Source organism: Natrix helvetica (assembly GCF_964273705.1).
Source record: "Natrix helvetica genome assembly, chromosome: Z".
Lineage (NCBI taxonomy): Eukaryota > Metazoa > Chordata > Lepidosauria > Squamata > Natricidae > Natrix > Natrix helvetica.
Genome location: NC_138554.1, coordinates 80,344,146 through 80,368,888, shown reverse-complemented (window position 1 = coordinate 80,368,888; position 24,743 = coordinate 80,344,146). Strand labels below are relative to the sequence as shown.

At 40.7% G+C, this 24,743-nt stretch overlaps 1 protein-coding gene across 3 annotated transcripts in view; it reads left to right on the top strand.

Moving 5' to 3' along the window:
• Positions 1-23,982, top strand: part of ARPP21 (cAMP regulated phosphoprotein 21) — a 198,099-nt gene extending 174,117 nt beyond the window's left edge. For all 3 annotated transcript variants that reach the window (XM_081933461.1, XM_081933464.1, XM_081933460.1), the window contains one exon: positions 23,681-23,982. In XM_081933461.1, coding sequence (XP_081789587.1) covers positions 23,681-23,786 — 106 coding nt within the window. In that variant the 3' untranslated portion in view covers positions 23,787-23,982. The remainder of the gene's footprint in view (positions 1-23,680) is intronic.
• The last annotated feature ends 761 nt before the right edge of the window (positions 23,983-24,743 follow it).

The window sequence follows — 24,743 nt, the reverse complement described above, 5'->3', positions numbered from 1 at the left end:
CACATCTTCTTTCGCAGATACTCGTGTTGATTTGCGGCGAGTGGTTTGTTAAGCATGTCTGCGATCTGATCATGTGTAGAAACATATTGCAATTTAACAAAACCTTGCTTAACTAATTGCTTTGTGTTTTGATAACGAATGTCAATGTGTCTGGACCTAGAACCTGTAAAATGTGACTCAGAAATATAAACAACAGATACATTATCTTCCATCACGGTGATTGGTCGAATCGGACGTGTCCAGATATCTGTGATCAAAGCATCAAACCACGTTAGAGAATTACAAGCATCTGAAACACAAGCATATTCAGCTTCAGTAGATGAACATGAAACAAAACTCTGTTTTCTCACTTGCCAGTAAACAGGACAACCATTTAGGAACATCATGTAACCAGAAGTGCTTTTGCGTGACTTCTTGTCGCTCGCCCAGTCGGCGTCGGCAAAACAAATCAACTTTGGTTGATCAGTGTGTGTTGGTTCTAGCAATAACTTCATGTGCTTAGTGTGTTTTAGGTATTTCAACAACTTCTTAATGCATGACCAATGAAATTGTGTTGCCTTACCTACGTGTCGTGATAAAAGATTAACACTAAGTGCGATGTCAGGTCTGGTCCAACTACTAATGTATAATAGTGAACCAATGACTGAACGATAAAGTGTTTGATCCTCGAACTCAGGACTTGGTTCATGTGTTAAGTTGTGAAAATCTGTTTGCATGGGTGTCTTTGTTGTGCTAGCATCTTTCATGTTGCAATGATGTAGAATGTGGTCAATTTTCTCCTCTTGTGAAAGACTAAACCCCTTCTGTGTCTTTTCAATTTGAACACCTAAATAAGTGCTAATGTGTCCTAAAGATTTTAGTGTGAAGTATCTCTGCAAACTTTTGGCAAAAATCTCACTCATTTTCTTATTTGGACCAATATAAACAATATCATCAACATAAACAAGAATTATCTCATATGCATTGTTAGATCTTTTTGTGAACACGCATTCATCAGTTTCGGACTTAATAAAGCCCATTGAATTTAGTTTGTCAGTAAGACATAAATACCACATTAAACCTGACTGTTTCAGACCATAAAGACTTTTGTTCAGGAACCAGGTATCCCCTTCTTGCTTTCGGAATCCTGGAGGGCTTCTCACGTAGATCTCTTCATCTAGGTCTGCATGTAGATAAGCTGTGTCCACATCAAATTGGAAAACTTCTAAACCAAGAATAGTTGCAGTGGTTAAGGCAATTTTTACACTTTCAGTTCTGACTGTTGGTGAGTAAGTGTTTGTGTAGTCCTCAGGATAACGTTGAGCGAAACCCTGAGCTACCAGTCTGGCTTTGTATAAAGACTCACCATTCGGTTTCTTCTTGATTCTGTAGACCCATCGGGTGCCAATGACTTTCTTGTTTGCTGGAGGTTTTGCAGGTGTGAATACATTAAGTTTCTTTAAACTGTCCATTTCATCCTGCATTGCATCATACCACTTGTCTTGTTCTGAATCAGGAAGCTGTTTGATTTGTGTGAATGTCTCTGGAGGAAGAGTAACGTTGCAAATCAAAGGTACTGGTGATTTTGTCAGTTGCCATGAATAACGTTGTGGAGGGATTCCTTTTGTGGCCCTCTTGGAGCGTCTAGGAACAACAGACCAGTCTTCTTCTTCTTCTTCTTCATCATCCTCGTCCTCACGTTCGTCGCTAGCATCAGCATCCGCGGCTTGAGAAGACGGAACATCAGGTTGTGAAGAACTGGTAGAAGGAATATCTGCCTGCGAATTGTCATCAGGCTGCGTGGCATCTGGAACACCATCTCTAGGAAAATAAACTTCAGGATCATTGGAATGAATCCTGGACCAGTCAATGTCTTCCTCAAAATTAGCAGATTGTGAAATGACAATCACATGTTTAGTATCAATGAATTTGTACCATTTTGAATTATCATCAATACCCATAAATCTCAGTCTCTTTGCTACTGCACCTCCCTTTCTTCTTTGACTTAAGGGAGTGTTCACCATAGCATATGAACCAAAAATATGGAGGTTCTTGAGATTAGGCTTGTAGCCATATAGCATGTAGAAAGGAGTTTGATTGATTACACTGCTCCAAGTACGGTTGACAATGTAATTTGCATATTTGATTGCTTCACCCCAGTATGCGTTACTGAGATTGGCATCTTCTAGAAGACAACGCATCATGGTTTGTAGAACCCCTTGTCTTCTTTCTACGACTCCGTTATGAGCCGGTGTATATGGAGCAGATGTCTGATGAAGAATTCCATTCTTACGCATCCAGTCCTGGAAACGCTGAGACATGAATTCTGCACCACGGTCACTCTGGATTCTGGCGATGCGAACTTGGTATTGTGTAGAAACAAACGCTGCAAAGTCTTTAAAGATCTGAAAGGTCTCAGATTTCTCTCTCATAGGATATACAAATCCATATCTAGAATGATTATCTACAATTGTTAAAAAATACTTTCTGCCACCAAGTGTTGGTGGGAAAGGACCCACTATGTCAGTGTGTACCAAATCAAAAATGCGTGTTGACCGGCGTGTAGCGTGTTTGGGAATTGCAGCCGCCTTGGATTTAGCCTTTTTGCAAACCGCACAATCCAAAAACACCTTACACCCCTTTAGATCCAAACCTTTTGCGAACTCCGGCATCTTTCTAAGAACACGGAAACTGGCATGCCCCAATCTTCTGTGCCACTTGTGAATACACCTGGAATGCAAAGGTTTACCAGTTAGTGAATTCTCAACATTAACAGTTTCATGAGGACCCTCAGGCTTGCTTTGAGCAATCTGTTTCTGTTTTCTCTGTTTGTTGGCTTTAGGAGCCTTTGGCACAGTAACGCTTTCTCTCTCTGGGACAACTCTCTCTGGGTCTGCGTTGTGCCTTTTTGGAGTTTGCATACTTGCCTGTGCTTGCCCTTTAGGCTTTGGCTTTAAGTAATAAACACCACCAATCAGCATGGTTTCAGCAACAATATCACCATCTTTAACTAAGTAACTTGCTTTTTCGAGGTGGTGAACCTGGAACTTTAAATCTCTAGACAAGTGACTTTGACTAAGCAAATTACTGGTTGCTGAAGGTATGTAATAAACATCAGGGATGTGTGTATCGAGCTCTTCAATGTAAACAGTTCCTTTTCCCATAACCTTGCAAGTGTGGTTGGTGAAGGAATACAGTTCTCGATACTCGGGCTCTGGTTCGCCCATCTCTGTGAAAAGTTCCCTTCTATGGGTAACGTGCACAGCTGCTCCACTATCTAAAGTCCACAAAAGACGTCTGTCGAACTTTGGATCAGGTTGTGGAACGTTGGTTATGGCCAGTGTTGCAAGTGGAGCTTGTGGATCACGCCTTGGACCACGACGACCTTGTCTTCCGCCTCTACCTCTGCCTCTGGAATCTGTTCCTCTGGGCTGGTACGTGACGGGAGCTGGAACTCGTTGGGGACAATCCCGGGTGTCATGTCCCACACGGTTGCAGGTGTAGCATTTTGGCATCCTTGGAGCGTAGCCTCTTCCTCGGAAGGGACGTCTGGCTGGAGCCTTTGGTGCTGGAGGCCGTTGCAGATGTGGGGTAGCTAACCTGATAGCTTCATCTTCCACTAAAAGTCTGCAAACGTGGTTAACTGTGCGTTGAGCAATAGGCACGTAGTTAATCTTTGCAACAGCATCTTTCCATTCATAATTCAATGAGTTAATGATGATGCTAATCATTTGGATATCATCGATTACATGGCCATTTTGTCTCAATTCACTTCTCATTCTTTTCAGTTTGGTCAAATGTCCACCAATTCGTTCACCAGGTTTCAACTTCGAACCATGGAACTCAGACATGAGCAAACATGAGGATTCAATTGAAACGGGCCTGTAGCAATCTTCCAAAATAGCCCAAATTTCTTGGGCAGTTGCATCAGGTGGAAAGATACCTTGGATCTCAATTTCCATTGACATGAGTAAAGTCGTGATAGCTCTGTTTTCAAGGTTTCTTATTGCAGGTGTCCAGGGTTGACGGGGAGGATCAAAAACCATGGAATATGTGCCTTCTCTTCGAAACAAGAGCGCAATTTCACTGACCCAGGCTTTATAATTCTCTCCTGACTCCTTTAATTTGGACTCACCAGTCAAGGGGGTGACTGTGAATACCTGCTGAGGAATAATTTGTTGCTCTGGTTGCAAATCTGGTTGTTGAACCAGGGGATGCTGGGGTTGCATCATTGGCCTTTGCGTGGCAACATCAAATTGGCTTCCTCGAATTTGCCTCTGGCTTTGCCTTTTTCCATCTAGGGAGAATTCCACACCGCCAGGGGGTATTGAAGACTTAACCTTTGGAGACAAAGTTTTGGCTTCTAAAGGACTCATAGACATATCTCTGAAAATCTGGTCCAATTTCTTAATCTTTTGCTGTAATAATTTTTCTCCGCCAGCAGATGGCAGTGCAGCTTCACTTTTTGGCTGCCTCTCCTTTTTATACGTATGCGGAAGCTCGGTTGACTCAAAGGGACCACGTGACCTCGGTGACGTGTACATGTCTCTTTGTTCTAATTGACCAATGAACTCTGTGGGGTGTGTCTTAGGCTGTTGTTTTGAAGAAGACAAGATGGCGTCCTCAGACATTTTGGGAGTGGGGGAGCTTCTTCTACTTCGCCTTATCTCCTCAAAACACACTCTCGCCTCCTTAGCATATTTTTCAAACAGTTCTATTTGATCTAGATAGCTTTGCATTTCTTGCTCACCATCTGGGGGAATTTCATAAACTTTGCTTTCTGCGTGGGAGGAATTTTTCTGTGCCGGCAGTTGCCATTCATCAATCGTTTGATAATCTGCGAGGGTCTGGGAATGGAGTGGCTCTGGCAGAGTGGGAAGTTTTGGCTTGGCCCCCAAAAATTCATAATCTCCTGGAGATATTTTAGAAGGAGGAACCACTGACCTCGTTTCGTGGATGTCGCGTCCTGTAGCTCTTTCTCCCATATTTGGCTCGGCACCTGAAGGAATTTGTTGTTCCTGAAGCACGTTTTGATCTTGCTTCTCTGTGTCCGAGGGAGCCTCTTTGTCAGAGGAAGCTGATTCATCTGTGTTCGCCCCATCTTTCTTTTTCTTTCTCTTCTTCGACATTGCTAATTAGGCTTAGTCGGTTATCTTTAGATAGCATGAAGGGAAAATACAGCCATAAATTGTAGTCATCTCAGCTGGTCATCAAAAAGCCAAAACTCTGCTACCAAGGTGTCAACCAAACCTCTGCTACCAAGTTGTCAGGGGAAAAAAACCCTGTTAGAGACCGATGGACCGTGGCTGATTCCCTTCTGCATATCTTTTGAGATATTGAGAAAAATAAGTCTTTAAAAGTATTCTAATTAATAAACAAACTTTAATAATAAAATAAAACAGAAAATGACTAATTGGTTACATTTTGATAATGAAAGCTTCGTCAGCCAAAAGTTGGCTGCCGAAACAAAGAAGAGAGGAATTTTGGAATGTGTAACGCGTGCGCAATAAATCACTTTCAGATAAGAACCCTTTTTTGTTTTATGACCTGCGCAATAAAGCTTTCTTAGTTTAACTCTTGAGTATCAGTTTAGGCAGTTCAGGCCTAGCAAACTTTTTAACATCGTGACATCCTCCTCCACTAAAAGTCTGCAAACGTGGTTAACTGTGTGTTGGGCAATAGGCACGTAGTTAATCTTTGCAATGGCATCTTTCCATTCATAATTCAATGAGTTAATGATGATGCTAATCATTTGGATATCATCAATTACATGGCCACTTTCTCTCAATTCACTTCTCATTCTTTTCAGTTTGGTCAAATGTCCACCAATTCGTTCACCAGGTTTCAACTTCGAACCATGGAACTCAGACATGAGCAAACATGAAGATTCAATTGAAATGGGCCTGTAGCAATCTTCCAAAATAGCCCAAATTTGTTGGGCTGTTGCATCAGGTGGAAAGGTAACCTTTAGTTCAGTGTCCATCAACATGAGCAAAGTTGTACATGCCCTATTCTCTAGGTCTCTTATTGCAGGAGTCCATGGTTGTGCAGGAGGATTAAAAACCATACAGTGGGTGCCTTCTCTGCGAAGCAAGAGTGCAATCTCACTGGCCCAGGCTTTATAATTCTCTCCTGACTCCTTTAATTTTGACTCACCAGTCAAAGGAGTGACAGAAAATGCCTGCTGAGGGATATGCATTTGAACAACTTGCTGTGCAGGTTGAAAAGCTGGTTGTTGAACCAGGGGGCGCTGTAATTGCACCATTGGTCTTTGTGTGGCAACATTAAATTGACTTGCTTGAGGGGGTGGCATTTGCCTTTCGCTTTGCCTTGTTCCATCTAGGGAAAATCCAACACCACCAGGGGGAGTTGAAGACTTAACCTTTGGAGTTATTTGTTGCATTGCAGCTTGGACATCTGGACGAGCTACAGGTAGCCAAGGCTGTTGCAATTTATTTAATTGTTGCTCTAATAGGTTTTTGCCATGAGATGGCAGTGCAGCTTCACTTCTTGGCTGCAAGAGGCCTGCGTATGTGGCAGAATCTGAAGAACATAGAAGATCACGTGACCTCAGTGACGTGTATATATCTCTCTGTTCTGATTTGCCTGACACTTTTTTTACCAGGGGGTGTGTCTTAGGTTGTTTAGAAGAAGGCAAGATGGCATCCTCAGACATTTTGGAAGTGGGGAAACCCCTCCTACTTGCCTCCAATCTTTCATAGTGTTTTTTAGCTTCTCGGACTTGTTTTTCAAAGAATTCTATCCGATCACGATAGCTTTTCATAGCTTCCGCAGGGCCTGAGAAGGATTCATAAGTTTCACTTTCTGCATGGGGGTGTTTTTCCTCTGCCGGCAGTTGCCGCGAGGGCTTTGGCCAGACATCAATCATTTCAAAATCTCCAAAAGTTTGGGAGTGAAGTTGCTCTGGCAATGTGGAACGTTTTGGCTTTGCCCTGAGCATGTCATAATCTCTTGGAGATATTTGGGAACGTGCATAATCAGAAGGGGGAACCACTGACCTTGGTTCGTAGATCCTTCCTCCACAGCAGGGTCTTCATCCAGTCCGGTTACTGGAGTTTGGGAAGTTGGAAGCCAGCGTGAGAAGTATTGCATTTCTGTGTCAGAAGAAATGGATCCCTCCGAGCGTGTTTCATATCTGTCTTTTTTCTTTTTCTTCCTTGGCATGGCTAGAATTCTTTCTAATTAGCCTGGTCGCTTATCTCTTAAAGATAGCTTGGAAGGAAACAGCCGTAAATTATAAACCATCCTTCTGCTGCCATTAATTGTCAGGGGAAGATATTTCACCCTGAACTAAATGAGGCTTAGACCGTGGCTTTTCCAAACAGGGATATCTTCGATAAGCGAAAAAATAAAATAAAATCTCGGAAACATATTATAATGAGAAACAAAACTTTTAATACAAAAATAAGAAATAAGGAAATAAAACAAATCTATCTAATTGTTACATTTTGGCAGAAGCAGTTTGTCTCCCAGCTTCCTGGCAGATGAACAAAGATCAAAAGGAAAGAAGTCTCTGGAATGTGTGATGTATATAAACATGTTAAGCATGCGCAATAAATCATTGCTGATAAAGCTTATGACCTGCGCAGTAGTTCTTTCAGTAACTATTCAGTTCAGTTCGGCTAGCAAACCAATTAACGCAGTGACAGTCACAGTATGCGGTTACCTGGGCAATTTGTTTGTCCAGGCTTGTTCTGAAAAAATGCACCAGCAACCTCTCTGGTAAAGGGGGTAGCCTTCCTATGACCCTCCTAAATTCACGGATGTGCTCTTTGATGGGGCCACCCTCTGCTTTTGTTTGCTGTGTTCCTCTTCTGCATATGGGTCCTCCTCCACCTCCTCAAATCTGGCCTCTAGCAGTTGCAGGAAGTCATCTATGTCTTGCAGTTGGGGGGCTCTCCTCTTGTGGAGGGCTGCTAGCCATTCCCTTGCTCTCTCTCTAGACCCTCTGCGATGGTATTCACAATGGCTCTGGGGGATGGGTAGAGGTGCCCATAGTGTTCTAGGTGGATATCAGCTGAATCAAGGAATAGGGTTAGCTGGTCTGAGTCTCCGTCAAACTTTCCCCTGAATTTGGGTCAGTCATTCAGCCCTACTCCTCCAACCTCCTCTTGGCCTCTGTATACTTGCGCCTGATGTGGCTGGTCATCTTCACCCCTAGTTTGGAGAGAGGGAGGGGGTTGCCTGCTCTCGGCAGCCTGGCTGTTGTGTAGGAGTGGCACTGGTTGCCATTTCGGGCTCCTTCTCCTTCTATCAGGAGGGGGAGGGAGGCTACACTCCAGTCTGCAACTCCTCCCTTCAATGGGATCAGATGTCCCTCCCCTCTCTTTTGGGCGACATGATGGCCCCTCATCATGAAGGGTGGCCTGGTCAAAATCCTCCCTCAGTTGCTCTTTTGCACTCGCTAGGGATTCCATCTGGGGCTTTGGGAGCCTGGCTTGTTTCCAGTCCCATCACCAGTCCACCCTTGCCAGCTTGCTTGATACCATTCCCTGTATCTGGGAATTGGGATAAGGGAACTCTACTTCAGCTGCCTTAGGGGTTAATTTCCAAAAGTACTCATCCTTTGTTGCTGCTGCTGCTGGAGAAGACATCGTAGCGTGGAAGTGTGGAGCTCTGATGGGGGGGGGGGCTGGCTAACTTCCTCCAGCTGAAATCAGCTTTTTCCCGATAATCCACATTCTGCCATGGTTGCCTGATTTTCCCTCCAAGCACCACAAATATTGGGAAAGTGCTCGAAGAGCCCGGGATTCAGGAGACCCAGAAATCTTGATAGATTTTTAAAAGTCAGTTTAGGCTCTCTGTGAAGTTCCCAAGAGATGACCTAATTAATTTACGAGTCTCGAAACAAAGTTCAAACAAAAAACATTCATTTATTAGGATCAACATCTCGGCTTGATCTTCTGTGGAGCCTAAACTGGCTTTCGCTTAATTGTGTTTGAACTTTGCCCCCCTATCTCCTCCCTTCTGTCATGTGTCATACATCATATTCACGAACTAGGTTGTATAAACATGAGATCCAACTCTGGCCGAAGGTATGCATGGAATCCTCCCTCGAATGCCAACCTGATAATAGTCATGGCAACGCTCTACAAGTTGACATCCTGCTTCTCTGGGTTCAGAATTCTATTTAGGCTTGATTTTAATGATTTATGCATATTTTTTTATAATTTCACGTAGTTCTTCAAATTCCCAGCTTTCCATGATGTCCAGTTCCAAAGTTACAGTTAGTTATATTTGTTTCAGAGTTCAGTTAGTTAGTTCTTCTTTCAGAGTTCTGATCCACCTTAAATTTATCTATTTCAGCTGCTATGGGGAAGAGCGACGGAAGCCATCTTGGTTTTTTGTTCTTCCTTAAATGTCCAGTTCCAAAATTGCAATTAGTTATTTCGAGGTTCTGTCCACCTTAAATTTAGCTAATTTAATTTATGTAAAAACGGAAGAGAAGCTGGAGCCATCTTGATCTTTTACAGAAAAAAAAGAAGAAAAGAAGAAAAACTTCATAGTTTCCCAGTTTTTTCCCTTGCTACCTTCCACCTCTGGTTAGCTATAGTTGCTCAAAATATATTAATTGGAACAAACTTGCAAACAGCCAGACGGGTATGTTTCTCTTTGACTCCTGCTTTTCCATATTCTTATTTATGGCAGTTGGTTAATTAAAACTTCTCACACGGTCAAGATTAAGTTATCAGTTTTCAGTGAGAAGATAGTGCTTTTTTCTTGATTTTTCTCCCCAATTGGAGTTGCTTAAGATATATTATTTGGAAGAAGTTCAGACGAAATCCATCGGAATATTTGGTTTCTATTTCAAATCCAAATCCAAATTTAGAGTTTATATTTCAGTGGGTTTGTCACTTCTCTGCTTTCTCCCTTTCTGTCCGAATTATTTCAAACAAATAGCTTTTTTTTGGGGGGGGCTAGTGTTTCAACCCTCCATTTTCCCTTTCTTTCTTTCCTTTTATCAAAATCCAGATCTATTTATTAATATTATTTGTACTCTCAACTTTCTTTGCCTTTTCCAAATTTTGATTTATGACTGGGGGTTAAATGAGTCTCAGAGGGCAAATCTCCGACCTGCAAGGGACTTGTTGCCTCTTTCTGGGTCTGATGAGACACTGCCCCTTCTTTGCCCCCTGGAGAGGGGTTCTGATCCAAAAAGGATCTTGGAATAGGTTTGTCAGAGAGGGTTCATGTGAGGCTCTTGAGACCTCAGCCCCCCCCCCCACACACATCTGCCCAGTTGGAGAGCTTCCATTGACTCCCTTCACAAGATCTTCTAACAGTTTCTCCAGCATAGCAGTTTTCTATAATATAGATTTCTATGGATTTTTTTACATAGTTGTATTGCATTATCTGCCTAATCTTCTCTTTGGATTTTATTGTTATCCAGAGAATAGAATTTATTTCTTGACTCATCAAGCTTTGAAAAGCAATTAAACCAATATAGTCTGCCCAAAATGTATTTTTGAAAATAGCAAATAATTTCAAGCAATATGTGCTTATGTTTTATCCTTGCTTAATCACAGGGTAAATTCTCTTATTTTTGCCAATTAATCTCAACAATTCAATTTGCTTGACTCCTATGTGTAGAATAGACATAAAGCTTTTAAAAGGTCTGGTTTCTTGTAATCAAACTAGAAAGCATGAGATTGAGAGTCCTAGTTCTTCCTTAGACACCAAGTGATCTGGATAACTTTGGGCTAGTCATTTCTTTTACCTCTAGAAAAGAAGCAAGGGATTTTCAACTTTTAAAAAATACTCCCAAGAAAACTGCAGGGAGCAGTAGGCAGAAATAAAACATGACTTGAAGGAACAATTTTTATTTTGAAAAAAGCACTAAAGATGTATTAAAGAAGTATTTGTCAATTATAATTGTTTTTAGTTTTGATCTTTGTAACAATTCTTTCTATCTTTTGAATACATAGTGATAGCTTGAGAACTTGCTTCACTGTTTCCTTAACAATGAGGCATCATAGTATAAACATTATTTTGAGGGCTCCATTTATAACAAAAACAAAAATCATGTTACCAAAGCTAATGTAGAATTCAATATTTAAGTTTCTTGAAGTTTAGATTTCTTAATTTAAAATTTGGATTATTTTTTGTTTTCTTCATTGAATTGTTTTTGTGCCATATTTTGGGGGGTATAAGACGCTCTGAAGTATAAGATGCACCTAGATTTTGGGAGGAAAACAAGGGGGGGAAATCTGCCTCTACCTCCCAGCAATTTGCCTCCTTGTAACAAACAGCAAACAGTACAGAAGATATACACTGTGGTGTATTTCTGTGCATGTGTGCCTGGCCCATAGAAATAGCAAAGAATTGCAGAAATGTGCATTATGGTAGTATATTAATGCCAGAAAGTTTTCTTAAATGTAGTCACATAACTCCTCCCAATTATTTAAATAAATATACCCCAAACATGACTGTCAGGGTCTAATTAGACAACAGGACACTATTACATTTCAGACTATACTTGTATAGAAGCTGTTAAAATGGATGTGGCTTTCTGAAAGTATACTATTCTCTGCTATTCAAAAGAAGATATAATAGCATTGGGCCTCTTCAGATCAAGCATTTATTTTTAAAAGGCTTCTTCATTTCGTTAAGTTATCTAGAACAATAATAAAGCAGTCTTTAAAAATAAGACTAATAATTTGAACAGTCTATAGGCATTTAGAGATATTGATGTCAATGCCTAAGGCGTTTGCATGACTACTATCAACTTGAGAAGGGGGTGGAAATGCCATGCATACTTTTGCACAGAGTAAAAGTCTCATATTTCTGTACTGGGATATGAATGTGCATGTCTAGAACCCTGCCATAACATCCTGTTGGAGAATGTGATTGATGTCCTCAACCAGAGGGGAGGGGGCACAGGGGTAAAGTTCAGACGCCATTAAATGTGATTTCAGCTACACAGAAGTCCGTGCCAAGATGTTAGTCCTAATAAATGAATGGTTTTTTTTTTAACTTTGCCTCGGAGCTCATAAATTAATTAGGCCAACTCTTGGAAACTTCACAGATAGCTGAAACTAAATCACATGACAAACGCAGTCATACTGGGACTTTCCTGGCTAGACAAGTGGGGACCAACTATCTGGTGGCAAGGGGGTACCCGCAGACTTAGGATATCAAGGGGGCCCCAACCCTTCCCACACCAGCAAGCAGAAGCACCACCCACGCTGGAAACCCCCCAAGAGAGCCCACGGGGACAACTGGCAACCACATCCAACAAAACCCCAGAGGCCGAACTGATTCCGATAGAATATCAGGACCTCACAGAAGTATTCAGCGAGGCCGAGTGCAATGTTCTGCCTCCCCACCCGGAGACAGACTGTGCCATTGAAATTATCCCCGGGGCAAAACTAACCAAGCCCAAACTGTATGCCATGACGCCCCGGGAAATGCAAGAGATGCACAAATACATAGACAAAAACCTAGCAAGGGGGTTCATTGAGCCAGCCAAGCCACAGGTCGCAGCACCAGTCCTCTTTAAAGAAAAAAAGATGGAACCATGAGATTGTGTGTGGACTTTTGAGGGATAAATGGGGTGTGCATACACAACCTATACCCCCTCCCCCTCATGAGGGATATGCTATCTCATCTGGCCAAGGGAAAAGTCTTCACCAAACAAGACCTCAGAGAAGCATACTACCGAGTACGAATCAGAGAGGGAGATGAATGGAAAACAGCGTTCAACTGCCCCATAGGGAGCTTTCAATTCAAAGTGATGCCTTTCGGACTGCAGGGACCCCCAGCAGTATTCATGCAGTTAATAAACGAGGTGTTGCACGAGCACGTCTACAAAGGGGTCCTCGTCTACCTAGATGACATCCTTATCTACACTGAAACCATGGACAACCACGTACCCTGGTCCGCCATGTACTGAAAAAACTTCTGGCAGCCAACGTGTACGTCAAGGTATCCAAATGCAAATTCCACAATGCCCGCTTAGAACCTGGGTTACTGAGTGTCAAATGAGGGAATAGAGATGGACCCAGCCAAAATGCAAGCCGTCTTACGCTGGCAACCCCCTCACACCCGCAGACAACTACAAAGTTTCCTAGGTTTCGCGAACTTCTACAGGCAATTCATCCCCTCCTTTGTGAAAATTGCCAAACCCCTAACAAACCTTCTGAAGACAGGGAGCCCAGGAATGAAACCCCATCTGGAACAACCCCTACAGTGGGACCTAACCTGCTAAGAGGTGTTCGAAACACTAAAATAAATGTTTGGAAGGGAGGCAGTGCTGAAGCATCCTGACCCTGAGCAACCTTTCGTGATCCAGGCAGACACCAGCAACATGGCAGTGGGAGTGGTGCTACTCCAAAGAAACAACCAAGGAAACTTACAACCCTGTGACTACACCTCCCGCAAGCTCACAGACACAGAGAGACGATGGGCCGTGTGGGAAAAGGAGGCTTTTGCAGTGAGATGTGCACTCTAACCTGGAGACACCTGTTGGAAGGGGGCCAGAAACCTTTCAAAGTCTGGACCGACCACAAAAATCTAGAGGTGCTTAGGACCCCACGGAAGCTATCACCCAAACAAGTCCGATGGGCTCAGTACTGCAACCATTTTGATTTTGTTTTAAAGCACATTCCAGGGGGGAGGAACTTTCTAGCTGACGCCCTCTCCCGCATACCTCAGTACAAATGTGAACAGGTCATTCCCTCTACCCAAACCGCTGCCCAAGTGACCACCAGACGGCAACGCCATGACTGGAAAGACCAACTTGCAAGTGACCTAACCACGAGCCTCAGAACTGAACTGCTAGCAGACCCCTGGTTCCAAAGCAACCAACACATCTTGACAAAGAGAGATGACCTTGCATGGAAGGGGACAAAACTCCCAGAATGTCCCAGAATCCCTACGTACCCTAGTTCTCCAGAGGAGTCATGATGCCAAACCAGCAGGCCACTTCTGGTTTCTAAAGACTTTACACTTAGCCCGGAGGCAATTCTGGTGGCCTGGCATGAAGAAAGATGTAGACAGTTACGTGAAAAGTTGTACTATTTGCACCACAATGAAGAGACAACCAGGAAAAACCCCTGGACTACTGCAAAAAGTAGCAGAGCCAATGAGGTCGTGGGAGGAGATTGCAAGGGACTTTATAGTAGACTTGCCAAAAAGTGGGGGAAACCCATTGATTTGGACTGTAATGGACCTGTTCTCCAAGCAGGCACACTTCATACCCCATAGCGGACAACCCTCGACTCACAAGCTGGCTAAACTGTTCGTGAAGCATATCTACCGACTGCATGGAGTACCTCGAAGAATTATCTCAGACAGAGGGGTCCAGTTCACGGCTAAGTTCTGGAGGGAGTTCCTGCAGTCCATTGGATCATCTCAGGGTCTTAGTTCAGCTTCTCATCCGAGCACCAATGTAGCAGCAGAGAGACTTGATAGAGCAGTACCTGAAGTGTTACGTGAACTATCAGCAGTCCAATTAGGCAGACCTTTTATCTTTTGCTGAGGTCGCGTACAATAATGCTGTCCAGTAGCACAGGACTCACGCCATTCAAAATAGTGAGTGGCATGGACTTCGTCCCAATGCCTGAGTATCCAAGGGATCTTCCCTCCTCAGTCAGCTTGGCTGACTGGATGTTGATGCTGAAAGCGACCTGGGAAAATGTCAAAAAGGCACTGGCTAAAGCAGCAAGAACCTATAAGAAACAGGCAGACAGACACTGGGCTCCACAACGGCCATTCCAGGTGGGAGAGAAGGTTTACCTCTCCACAAAATATTTGAGATTAAAACTGCCTAGCAAGAAACCAGGGCCAAAGTTTATGGGACCATTCCCCATAGTAAAGATCATCAACCTAGTCACAGTGCAATTGAAACTGCCTCGATTGTTGGGGAAGATGCACCCAGCATTCCATAGCAGCCTCTTAAAACCCTTGATTGGATCCACTCTGAGACCACTACCCCAGGAGCCCCCAATCCCTATGGTCATAGGGGGCCAAACCCATTATGAAGTTCAGCGTATCCTTGATTCAAGGTGGCACAGGAGACAACTCCAATACTTAATCAAATGGAAGAGCTATCCCTTATCAGAGGCGCCTTGGGTGAAAAGTAGAAATATCCAGGCTGATCGCCTTATATAAAAATTCCATGCAGAAAATCCAAGCAAGCCTGGGGGAGGGACACATCCCTAAGTTATACACCTGTACTCAAATTGCTTTTTTTTATGCAGGTCGCTTTCAGGAAGTAAGGGGAGCCAGATGTCAAAGCCTAAGGCATTTCCATGACTACTAACAGCTTGAGAAGGGGGGGGGGAATGCCATGCATACTTTTGGCCAGAGTAAAAGTTTCATATTTCTGTACTGGGATGTGAATGCGCATGTCCAGAACCCTGCTATAACGTCCTGTTGGAGAATGTGATTGATGACCTCAGCCAGAGGGGAGGGGGCACAGGGGTAAAGTTTAGATGCCATTAAATGTGATTTAGTTTCAGCTACACAGAAGTCCGTGCCAAGATGTTAGTCCTAATAAATGAATGGTTTTTTTTTAACTTTGTCTCGGAGCTCATAAATTAATTAGGCCAACTCTTGAAAACTTCACAATTGACTTACTTCCTTGCAGCAAACAGCCTGATTAGCACAAGAAAAAAAATCTGCCTCTGCCTTTCAGCAATTTGCCTCTGTTCAGCAAACAGCAAGTTTCACTTTCAATTTCATCAGGGGCCTCCCGATCATCAATTGTTTCCGGCTCCATGGATTGCCATAGCCCCCATTTTTCCCCTTTAGTGCAAGGAGATAGATTGGAGGCAGAGGCCAAAGGGTAGGGGCTGGCAGGTGGGTGGGGCTACATTCAGTGTATTAGATGCACTCAAATTTAAGCCTCTTATAGGGAGGAAAAATGTGCGACTTATATTCCAAAAATATGGTAAGTATGGATGATTAAATTTCTGCTTTTTAATGATTAAATTGTTTTTTTAATCTGTTTTCCAAATATTATCTGTATTATCCTGATCTGTATTATATTTTGATCATTCCCTTCTGACTTTATCCTTACAGTGAGATGATATCACAATATAGTGTAGCCAGATGAGTTTAAGTCGTCAGTCATCAGGAGACAACTCTGATTCACTTTCTGGTCCTGTCTTTCCTTCACCCATTATACAACAGACTTCCGCACAGACTGGTTATGTCATTGCATCCCCTTATTAGTAGTCAGAAAGAGGAATTGGAGGAGAATTTCGGGATTCAGATAGTTAGGAAAGTGTTGGAATCTTGGAATTTCATTGATGGCGAGATGTTCCTCTGTAAGAGAAGATAATTTTGATAGACTATTACAATAAATACAAAAAGATTTGGATAAATGGGCGGAATTGCAAATATTGCAATTGGAAGAATTGCTACGATAAAAATGAATATACTACCTAAAATCCTTTGTCTCCTCCAAACAATACCAATAAAATTGGGGATTTTTTTTGAAGAACTAAATAAGATAACATTAAAGTTTATTTGGTTGGAGAAGAAATCCCACATAAAATTAAAACTCTTGCAAAACAGTAGAAATAACTCCCAGATGGGACTCCCAGATTGGACTCCCAGATTGGGAAATTTACTAACATGCAACCGCTGTGACTTGGCTTAAAGATTGTGTAAACTTAAGTAATAAAAGGATATTAACAATAGAGGGTCATGACCTTCATCTTGGCTGGCATGTATTTATTTGGGAGGGGAAAAATAAAACACATTCATATTTCCAAAGACACCTAGTAAGAGATGCCCTATTATATGTCTGGGAGAAAAAATTAAAAAGTCATTATTATATGAAAATTCTACCCTGGTTATCAACAATGGAGGCAATGTATTAGATGTAAATAAGGCAGTGAGATACAAAGATTAACTGGATGAACAAGGGATATTAACTGATCAAGAATTAAAGAGCCAAGAAATAAAGATAAGCTGGTGGCCATATCTACAAATCAGGACAAGATATAAAAAGAGTTAGAACAATTTGGCTTCTATAGAGAACAGCAGGAATTGGACAAAATACAGGGGGAAATGATTACCAAAGCATACAATTACTTCTTAAGATTCAAAATGGAGAAAGAAATAGTGAAAGAGACAATGATAAGTTGGGCCCAAAATTTTGGTTATAGTATTGAATTGGAACATTGAAAAAAATATTGGGGGGGGGGGGGAACCTACAATGTCAGCAGCCTGCAAAGAAAATTTGTATAAGATCTTTTATCGTTGGCATTTACCCCCAGTGAGATTGGCCAAAATGTTTCCAAATGGTTCGCCTGAATGTTGGAGATGCAATCATAAACAAGGAACATTTTATCATATGTGGTAGTCTTATCCCAAAGCAAGGGACTGCTGGCATAAAGAAAAGAAATGGTTAGAAGAGATTATAGGATAAAAGATAGAAATGAAACCAGAAATATTCTTATTGGGCATATTAAGGGGAAATGTTTGTAACAAATTTCAATATATAATACTGCATATATTAACCATAGCTAGAATCGTTTTTTGCTCAAAATTGGAAAAAGAACAACATCCCCTCTGAGCAAATGATAAATCTAAATTGGCAATATATGAAACAACAAATTAAGAATATGAACCTAGGAAATAAATTTGAAAGATTAATAGAAACAATATATTCCACTCAAAAGGCAAACATACTATTAAATGGGGAAAACACAGTCTTTTGAGATAACAAAAGGAGTGAGACAGGATTGCCCACTATCACCTCTGCTCTTCATCCTGACACTAGAAAGTCTTCTGAGACGAATTAGACAAAACCCAGAAATAAGAGGAACCAAAATTAAAAATGAGGAATACAAAATCCAAGCCTTTGCAGATGATTTGGTATTTATTATAGAAGATCCATTAGAAACAGCAAATAGTTTAATGTTAGAACTAGGAAAATATGGAAATGTGGCAGGATTAAAAATTAATAGAGAAAAGACCAAAATAATAACCAAAAATTTAAAGGAAGAACAAAATAAAGAATTAGAAAAAATAGTAGGACTCCAAGTGGTAAAGAAAGTCAAATATCTCGGAATATGGCTAACTGCTAAGTGCTCAACTATAAAAGAAAATAATTATACAAAATTAGTGCAACAAATTTAAAAAGATTTAGAAATATGGGGGAAATTACAACTATCTTTACTAGGGAAAATAGCAACCATAAAAATGAACATTCTACCAAGAGTCCTATATCTATTTCAAACTATCCCCATAAAATTAGAGAAAAAAATCTTCACTGAACTGAATAAAATTATACTAAAATTTATCTGGCAAGGGAAGAAAGCTAGGATAAAATTGAAAGCATTACAGGATGATAGAAGCAGAGGTAGTATGGGGCTACCCGAGTGTGAACTCTACTACAAAGCAGCAGCATTAATTTGGATCAAAGACTGGATAAATTTAAAAAACAGAAGAATATTGACATTAGAAGGCCATGACCTGCAAACAAGATGGCACTTTTTCTTATGGGAAGAAAGCCAAAAGAAACAAAAATATTTCCATACACATTATATTAGAGATGCTCTAATACAGGTCTGGAACAAAATTAAAGCAAAACACTACATGAAAATACCGATATGGCTCTCCACTATGGAAACTATGATACATCCCAATACGCTAGATCTATCAAAAATGATTAGATATAGTGAAATTTTAGATAAGGGGAATCTGAAAACAAATCAAGAACTAAAAGAGAACAATATTAATATAGATTGGTGGCCATATCTGCAATTACAGTCAAGATACAAAAAAGATGTAAAAGAATATGGAATATATACAGAATTGCAACAAATAGATAAAATCTTAATCGGCCCAGAAAACAAATTCATAACGAAAATGTATAAATATTTGCTAGAAGTAACATTAGAAGAAGAAAAAGTCAAAAGCTGTATGATAGCATGGGCCAAAAATTTTGGTTATAATATAGCTCTAGCGGATTGGGAAAATTTTTGGAACATAAACTATAAATTAACACGATCAGCAACATTGAAAGAAAATATATACAAAATGTTTTATCGTTGGCACTTATCACCAACAAGATTGGCCAAAATATATCCAAATCTGGAACCGACCTGTTGGAAATGTAAAAAAGAACAAGGGACCTTCTATCATATGTGGTGGTCTTGCCCGGAATCACAAAAATATTGGAAAAAAATTTGGAAATGGAATCAAGAAATCACGAGAGAACAAATAAAATATAAACCCAAAACCTTCTTGCTGGGAATAATCAAAGGGAATTACGCAAAAAAAAATTTTTTTTACTAACACATCTTCTAACTACAGCTAGAATTGCCTTTGCTCAATCCTGGAAACAAACTACTACTCCTCCAGAAGAATTAATGATAAAAAAAACACTGGACTGCGCAGAGATGGACAAATTAACTCTAAAATTAAAAGATAAAGAGGAATCGGAATATTATGAAATCTGGAATAATTGGTATGAATGGTTAGAAAACAAGAAAAATAATTAAGCCAAAAATAATATATATAAATACATATAGAAATGTGTATAAAAGTACGTAAATATAGAAGCAGAATATTATAAACATGTATAGATAAAGATGATATAACAAGGTACAAATGTTAACATAATGACTGTAATATATGGTGAAAAGAGGAAAACATGTATAGATAAGACGATATGACAATGTACAAAATGTTGACATAACGATTGTAACATATGCTGAAAAGAGAAAAACAATAAAAATTACCAGGAAAAAAAAGCATATATACTTAAAGCAATATATGTAGCTGATAGATGATATATGTGAAGGGTTATTAAGAATGGAACACCCAGATTATTTGAACTGAGGAAATAAATTGATTTGTCATGTATATAAATGTATGGTTGAATATGAGATGATGCATATATATATTATCTATATATTTTTGGTATTGAGGTGATCAATAAATTACTATTTTTCAGAGTATAAGATGCATCTTTTTCCCTCAAAAAAGAGGGTGAAAATCTGAGTGCATGTTATACACTGAATACAACATTTTTTGCCTACTGAAATCCCATCCCCTTTGCAAAAATGGATGTGCAGAGGGTTTGGGAAGCTTGCAAAGTGCTCCTGAGGGCTGGAGAGGGCAAAAACGAGTAAAAACTGGGTTGTTTTTGCTCATTTTTGCTCCCACCCAGCCCCCAGGACAACTTTACAAGCCTCACAAAGCCTCTGTATGCCCCCCTCTTTTTTTTTTTACAAAAACCTGTCCATTTTTGCAAAAACTGGCCTGTTTTTTGCTCATTTTTGCCCCCTCCCTCCCAAGGCCACAGGAGCACTATAAGAGCCTCCCAAAGCCTCTGCATGCCCTATTTGTTTTTGTTTTTTGTTTTGCAAAAAAACGAGGCGGGCAGAGGGTTTGGGAGGCCTGCAGAGTGCAAAAACTTTTTTAAAATTTACCTCTTCAAAATCATGGTGTGTCTTATAGTCCCAAAAATATGGTAGATGAATAAAAAAATATTGGCTGAAAGGATCTACTGCATAACTCAGCGGGGTTTTTTAATGCTACATGTGTTCATTAAAAAAAATACTTGATGATTCTTTCGTTCCTGCTTTGCTTAATCACAGCTGATCATTACAACCAAATGAATGAAATATGGTTTAATTGTGATTCACTTAAACAAGCCAAGAAGAAATTATTTTGAGGAAATCAAGAAGCAAAAGCTTTTGATTCATGATGATTCTACTTATAATAACAAACATCTCCTTTCACTCCCAAAGAAGACAGATATTGAGAATGCAATTTTCATGCTCAGAACATGATAATAGGTAAGAAGCAAATTCCAAATGGGATGTTGTGTATTCAATAAAGACACAACATATATACAAATTAATTATGAATGAAGGCATATATACATATATATGGGTGGGTTCCTGCTGGTTCGCACCGGATCGGGCGATCCGGTTCGTGATCGAACCCGGAAGTAACCGGCACCGGCCATGTGGCTCGTCGTTGCAGCTAGCTCGCTCCCCCGCCCGTCGCAACTCACTCGCTCCCCCGCCCGTCTACACTAGGCTAGCCCAGCCCACCGATCACTGATTGGCTGGAGTCCAGCCAATCAGTGAGCGGGCTGGAGGAGACCCGTTTAAAAACGTGGTGCCAACGGCCAACATTCCTCTTTTGAAAAGAGTCTTTCTCTTTTGGAGACTTCTCTTTTCAAAAGAGTCTTTGCTCGCGATAGCTTGCTGACTGGGTCTGGAGTTTCGTTTCTACTTTCTTCCCTTCACCTTCCAGGAGCTTGCTGCTTTCCTCAGGTAAGCAACTAAGCATGAGGAGGGGCAGCAGGAGGTGGGCAGGCAGGTGGCGGTGGCCAAGTTTTGTGATGGAAGGCCTTTTTCAGGCCTTCCCGATAGAAGCCGTGGCCTCGCATAGGCGCACGAGGCGGCGGGACTCGGGAGGCGGGCGGGCGGCGGGACTCGGGAGGTGGGTGGGCGGCAGTGGCTTAACTTGTGTGAGCCGCGGGCTCGCATAGGCCACACGGTCGAAGATGGGTGGGCGGGTGAGCGGCGGCAGTGGCAGCGACCTAGTTTTGCGCGGGAAGGCCTTCTTCAAGCCATCCCTCTCAAAAGCCGCAGCCTCGTGTACGCCACGCGGCCGAAGGCGGGCGGGCGGGTGGGCGGCGGCGGCAGAGGCCTAACTTGCGCAAGCCACCAGCTTGCGTAGGCAATGTGGCCAAAGGCGGGCGAGCGGCAGTGGCAATGGTGGCAGCCTAACTTGTGTAAGCCGCGGGCTCGCATAGGCCAGGCGGCCGAGGTCCTGGTTTTTTTATTTTTTTAATGTATTTTAAAATAATATTTTATTTAAGAATTATTTTAAAATAGTTTTACTTAAAAGTATTGAGTATAAAATATTTTTAAATGGTCTACTTCAATTTATTGTGTGTGGATCCTTTTTAAAAATTGTCTTAGACTATTTAAAAAAGATTCTATTTCCAATAAATTAAAATAAACAATTTTAAAATATTATATACTCAATACTTTAGAATGTATTGTGCGTAGAATTTTTTAAAATAGTTTTATTGTAATTTGTTGCATATGGAATATTTTAAAATGGTTTCCTTTTTAATTGTATGTGGATCCTTTTTTTAAATTGTCTTAGACTATTTTAAAAAAGAGTCTATTCCCAATAAATTAAAATAAACAATTTTAAAATATTATATACTCAATACTTTAGAATGTATTGTGCGTAGAATTTTTTAAAATAGTTTTATTGTAATTTGTTGCATATGGAATATTTTAAAATGGTTTCCTTTTTAATTGTATGTGGATCCTTTTTTTAAATTGTCTTAGACTATTAAAAAAAAGATTCTATCCACAATAAATTAAAATAAACATTTTTAAAATATTATATGCTCAATACTTTAAAATGTATTGTGTGTAGAATTTTTTAAAATAGTTTTATTGTAATTTGTTGTGTATGGAATATTTTTAAATGGTTTCCTTTTTAATTGTGTGTGGAATAGTTTGAAATGGTTACAATATAAATCATTGCTGGTGAAATAGCAGTAACAGTATAACTTAAAATAGTTACAGTATAAGTTATTGCTGGTGGAATAATGGTAACAGTATACCATGGCTGATACAATACTTTGCAGTATAAATTATTGCTGGTGGAATACTTAACAATGGTTTTTAAGGATTTTTTTATTTATAGATTTTTTTTTCTAATTATTTTTGGGGAATTTTTATTTTTTATTGTTTATAAATTAAAATTACTGCAATAAATGTTACTCATTTTTGCAAATGTTTTCTTTGTGATGCACAATGTTGCTTAAAAGTGTTCAGATCAGGTTTATGTGTCTCAAAGTGGCTGCTTTTCCATGGGCAGGCCAGGTTGGTGCAAGGCAGATTTAGTGTGTTTCACCCTCGTTGTTAGGTAATTCTGAGGTGGTTGATGGCTCTGTGAGCTTCCTGGCACTGTCCTTTATAATTTCCCACAATGTCTTGATAATTTTTATTCCAGTGGCTTTGTCTTTCCTGTCCTTAGGGTTAGGGGGAAAAAACTGGTTTCATTTGCAGTCTTTTTTTGGGGGGGGGAATTATTTTTTGGTTTTTTCCTGGCATTGTCATAGTTTGTGTGGGTGTCGGTGTGTAATGTCACACAGTTATCTACGCATTAATAATGATCTAGTAATATTTGTTTATACATTTTAGAGACCCTACCTTACATAATTGGTGTTTTCTTTCATACTTTTGAAATTCTATTTTCTGTTTCCATTAGTTAGCAATTGCTAAAACAAATCCCATGTGAAAAAGTATTCAAAGCCTTCTTGATTTTAATTGTCAATTTATTTATTCCTGCACATTGTAATATTTATTCATTTTCATAACTCTGTTTTTCCACTGTTGTGCAAACACAATTCCAGCAGCTGCCAACATGTGTAAAATTAAAGATATATTGTACTCCCTTTCAAATGGCCAACAAAATATTTCTGGTTTTAATTCCATATCTTACTTTACCATTGCTTCTAACCATTAACTTCTGAATAGCTACAAATTCCTGTTTTTTGGAACTGAGAACTAAATCTACCTATGACATTCATTCTTGAACTGAAGACTATATCTTTCCTGTTTCTCATCCTTCCTGAAAAGACTATACATTGTTGGTTGAAATCAGAGGTCCCTTCTGTTACCTGTAGTCCTCAGCTTACAACCCTCAGTCCAATATTGTTTTATTTCTTTGGCAGGCAGTTAGTATTACTTAGCATAATGAAGAGGCAACAGAGTATGACTGCTTTCTTCTCCAAAAACCAAGAGTTGAGGAATCAGCTGATCCAAAACAGGCACCACTAGCAGCACCAGCAGCGCCAGTACCACCAGCATCGCCAGTACCACCAGCACCGCCAGCAGCGCTGCCAGTACCACCGCCAGCAGCGCCAGCACCACCAGCACCACCAGCACCGCCATCACCACCGGCACAACCACTACCAGATATTTTGGGCAACAAAGTCGATTGAAAAGGTGGTGAGCAGAAGACGGGCAAGCCGGTGATCTCTCCTCTGTAAGTAGCTGTCTTTATTGCTGGCTGTGTGGTGTGGTCTGTGCTGTGTTCATCCTTGAGATGGTGAAGTACAAAGCCTTCATGCTTTCTGTGTCTTTCTTTATGCAGGTATTTTGGGCAACAAAGTCGATTGAAAAGGTTGTTGGAGCAAGGTGGTGCAGAAGACGCAAAAAAGGAGAGTAATTTTCCTTTTCTATTATTTTGTGTGCTTGTTTCATCCAAATGCAGTGCATGCAGTTAAGGTCTTGCTTTCTGTGTCTGTCTTTATGCAGGTTGTTGGAGCAAGGTGGTGCAGAAGATGCAAAAAAGGAGAGTAATTTTCCTTTTCTATTATTTTGTGTGCTTGTTTCATCCCAATGCAGTGCATGCAATGAAAGAGTTCGTTTCTGTGTGTTTTCTTTGTGCAGCCGATTCACTGGAGTCTGTGATACTGAACACTGGCAAGAACAGTCATCTTACTTCTGTAAGTAGCTCTTTTATTGTTTTTCTACTTATTTTAATCTTATTGTAGTTCACCCATTGGGGCAAAGAATTCAGTGACATTGTCTTGACCACTCCCACCCGGTCACATGGCCGGCAAGCCACTCCCACCCGGTCACATGGCCGACAAGCCACTCCCACCCGGTCACATGGCCAGCAAGCCACTCCCACCCGGTCACATGGCCGGCAAGCCACTCCCACAAAGGAGGCCACACCCACAGAGTACGTTCCCAAAAAATTTGAAACCCACCACTGATTTTATATATATA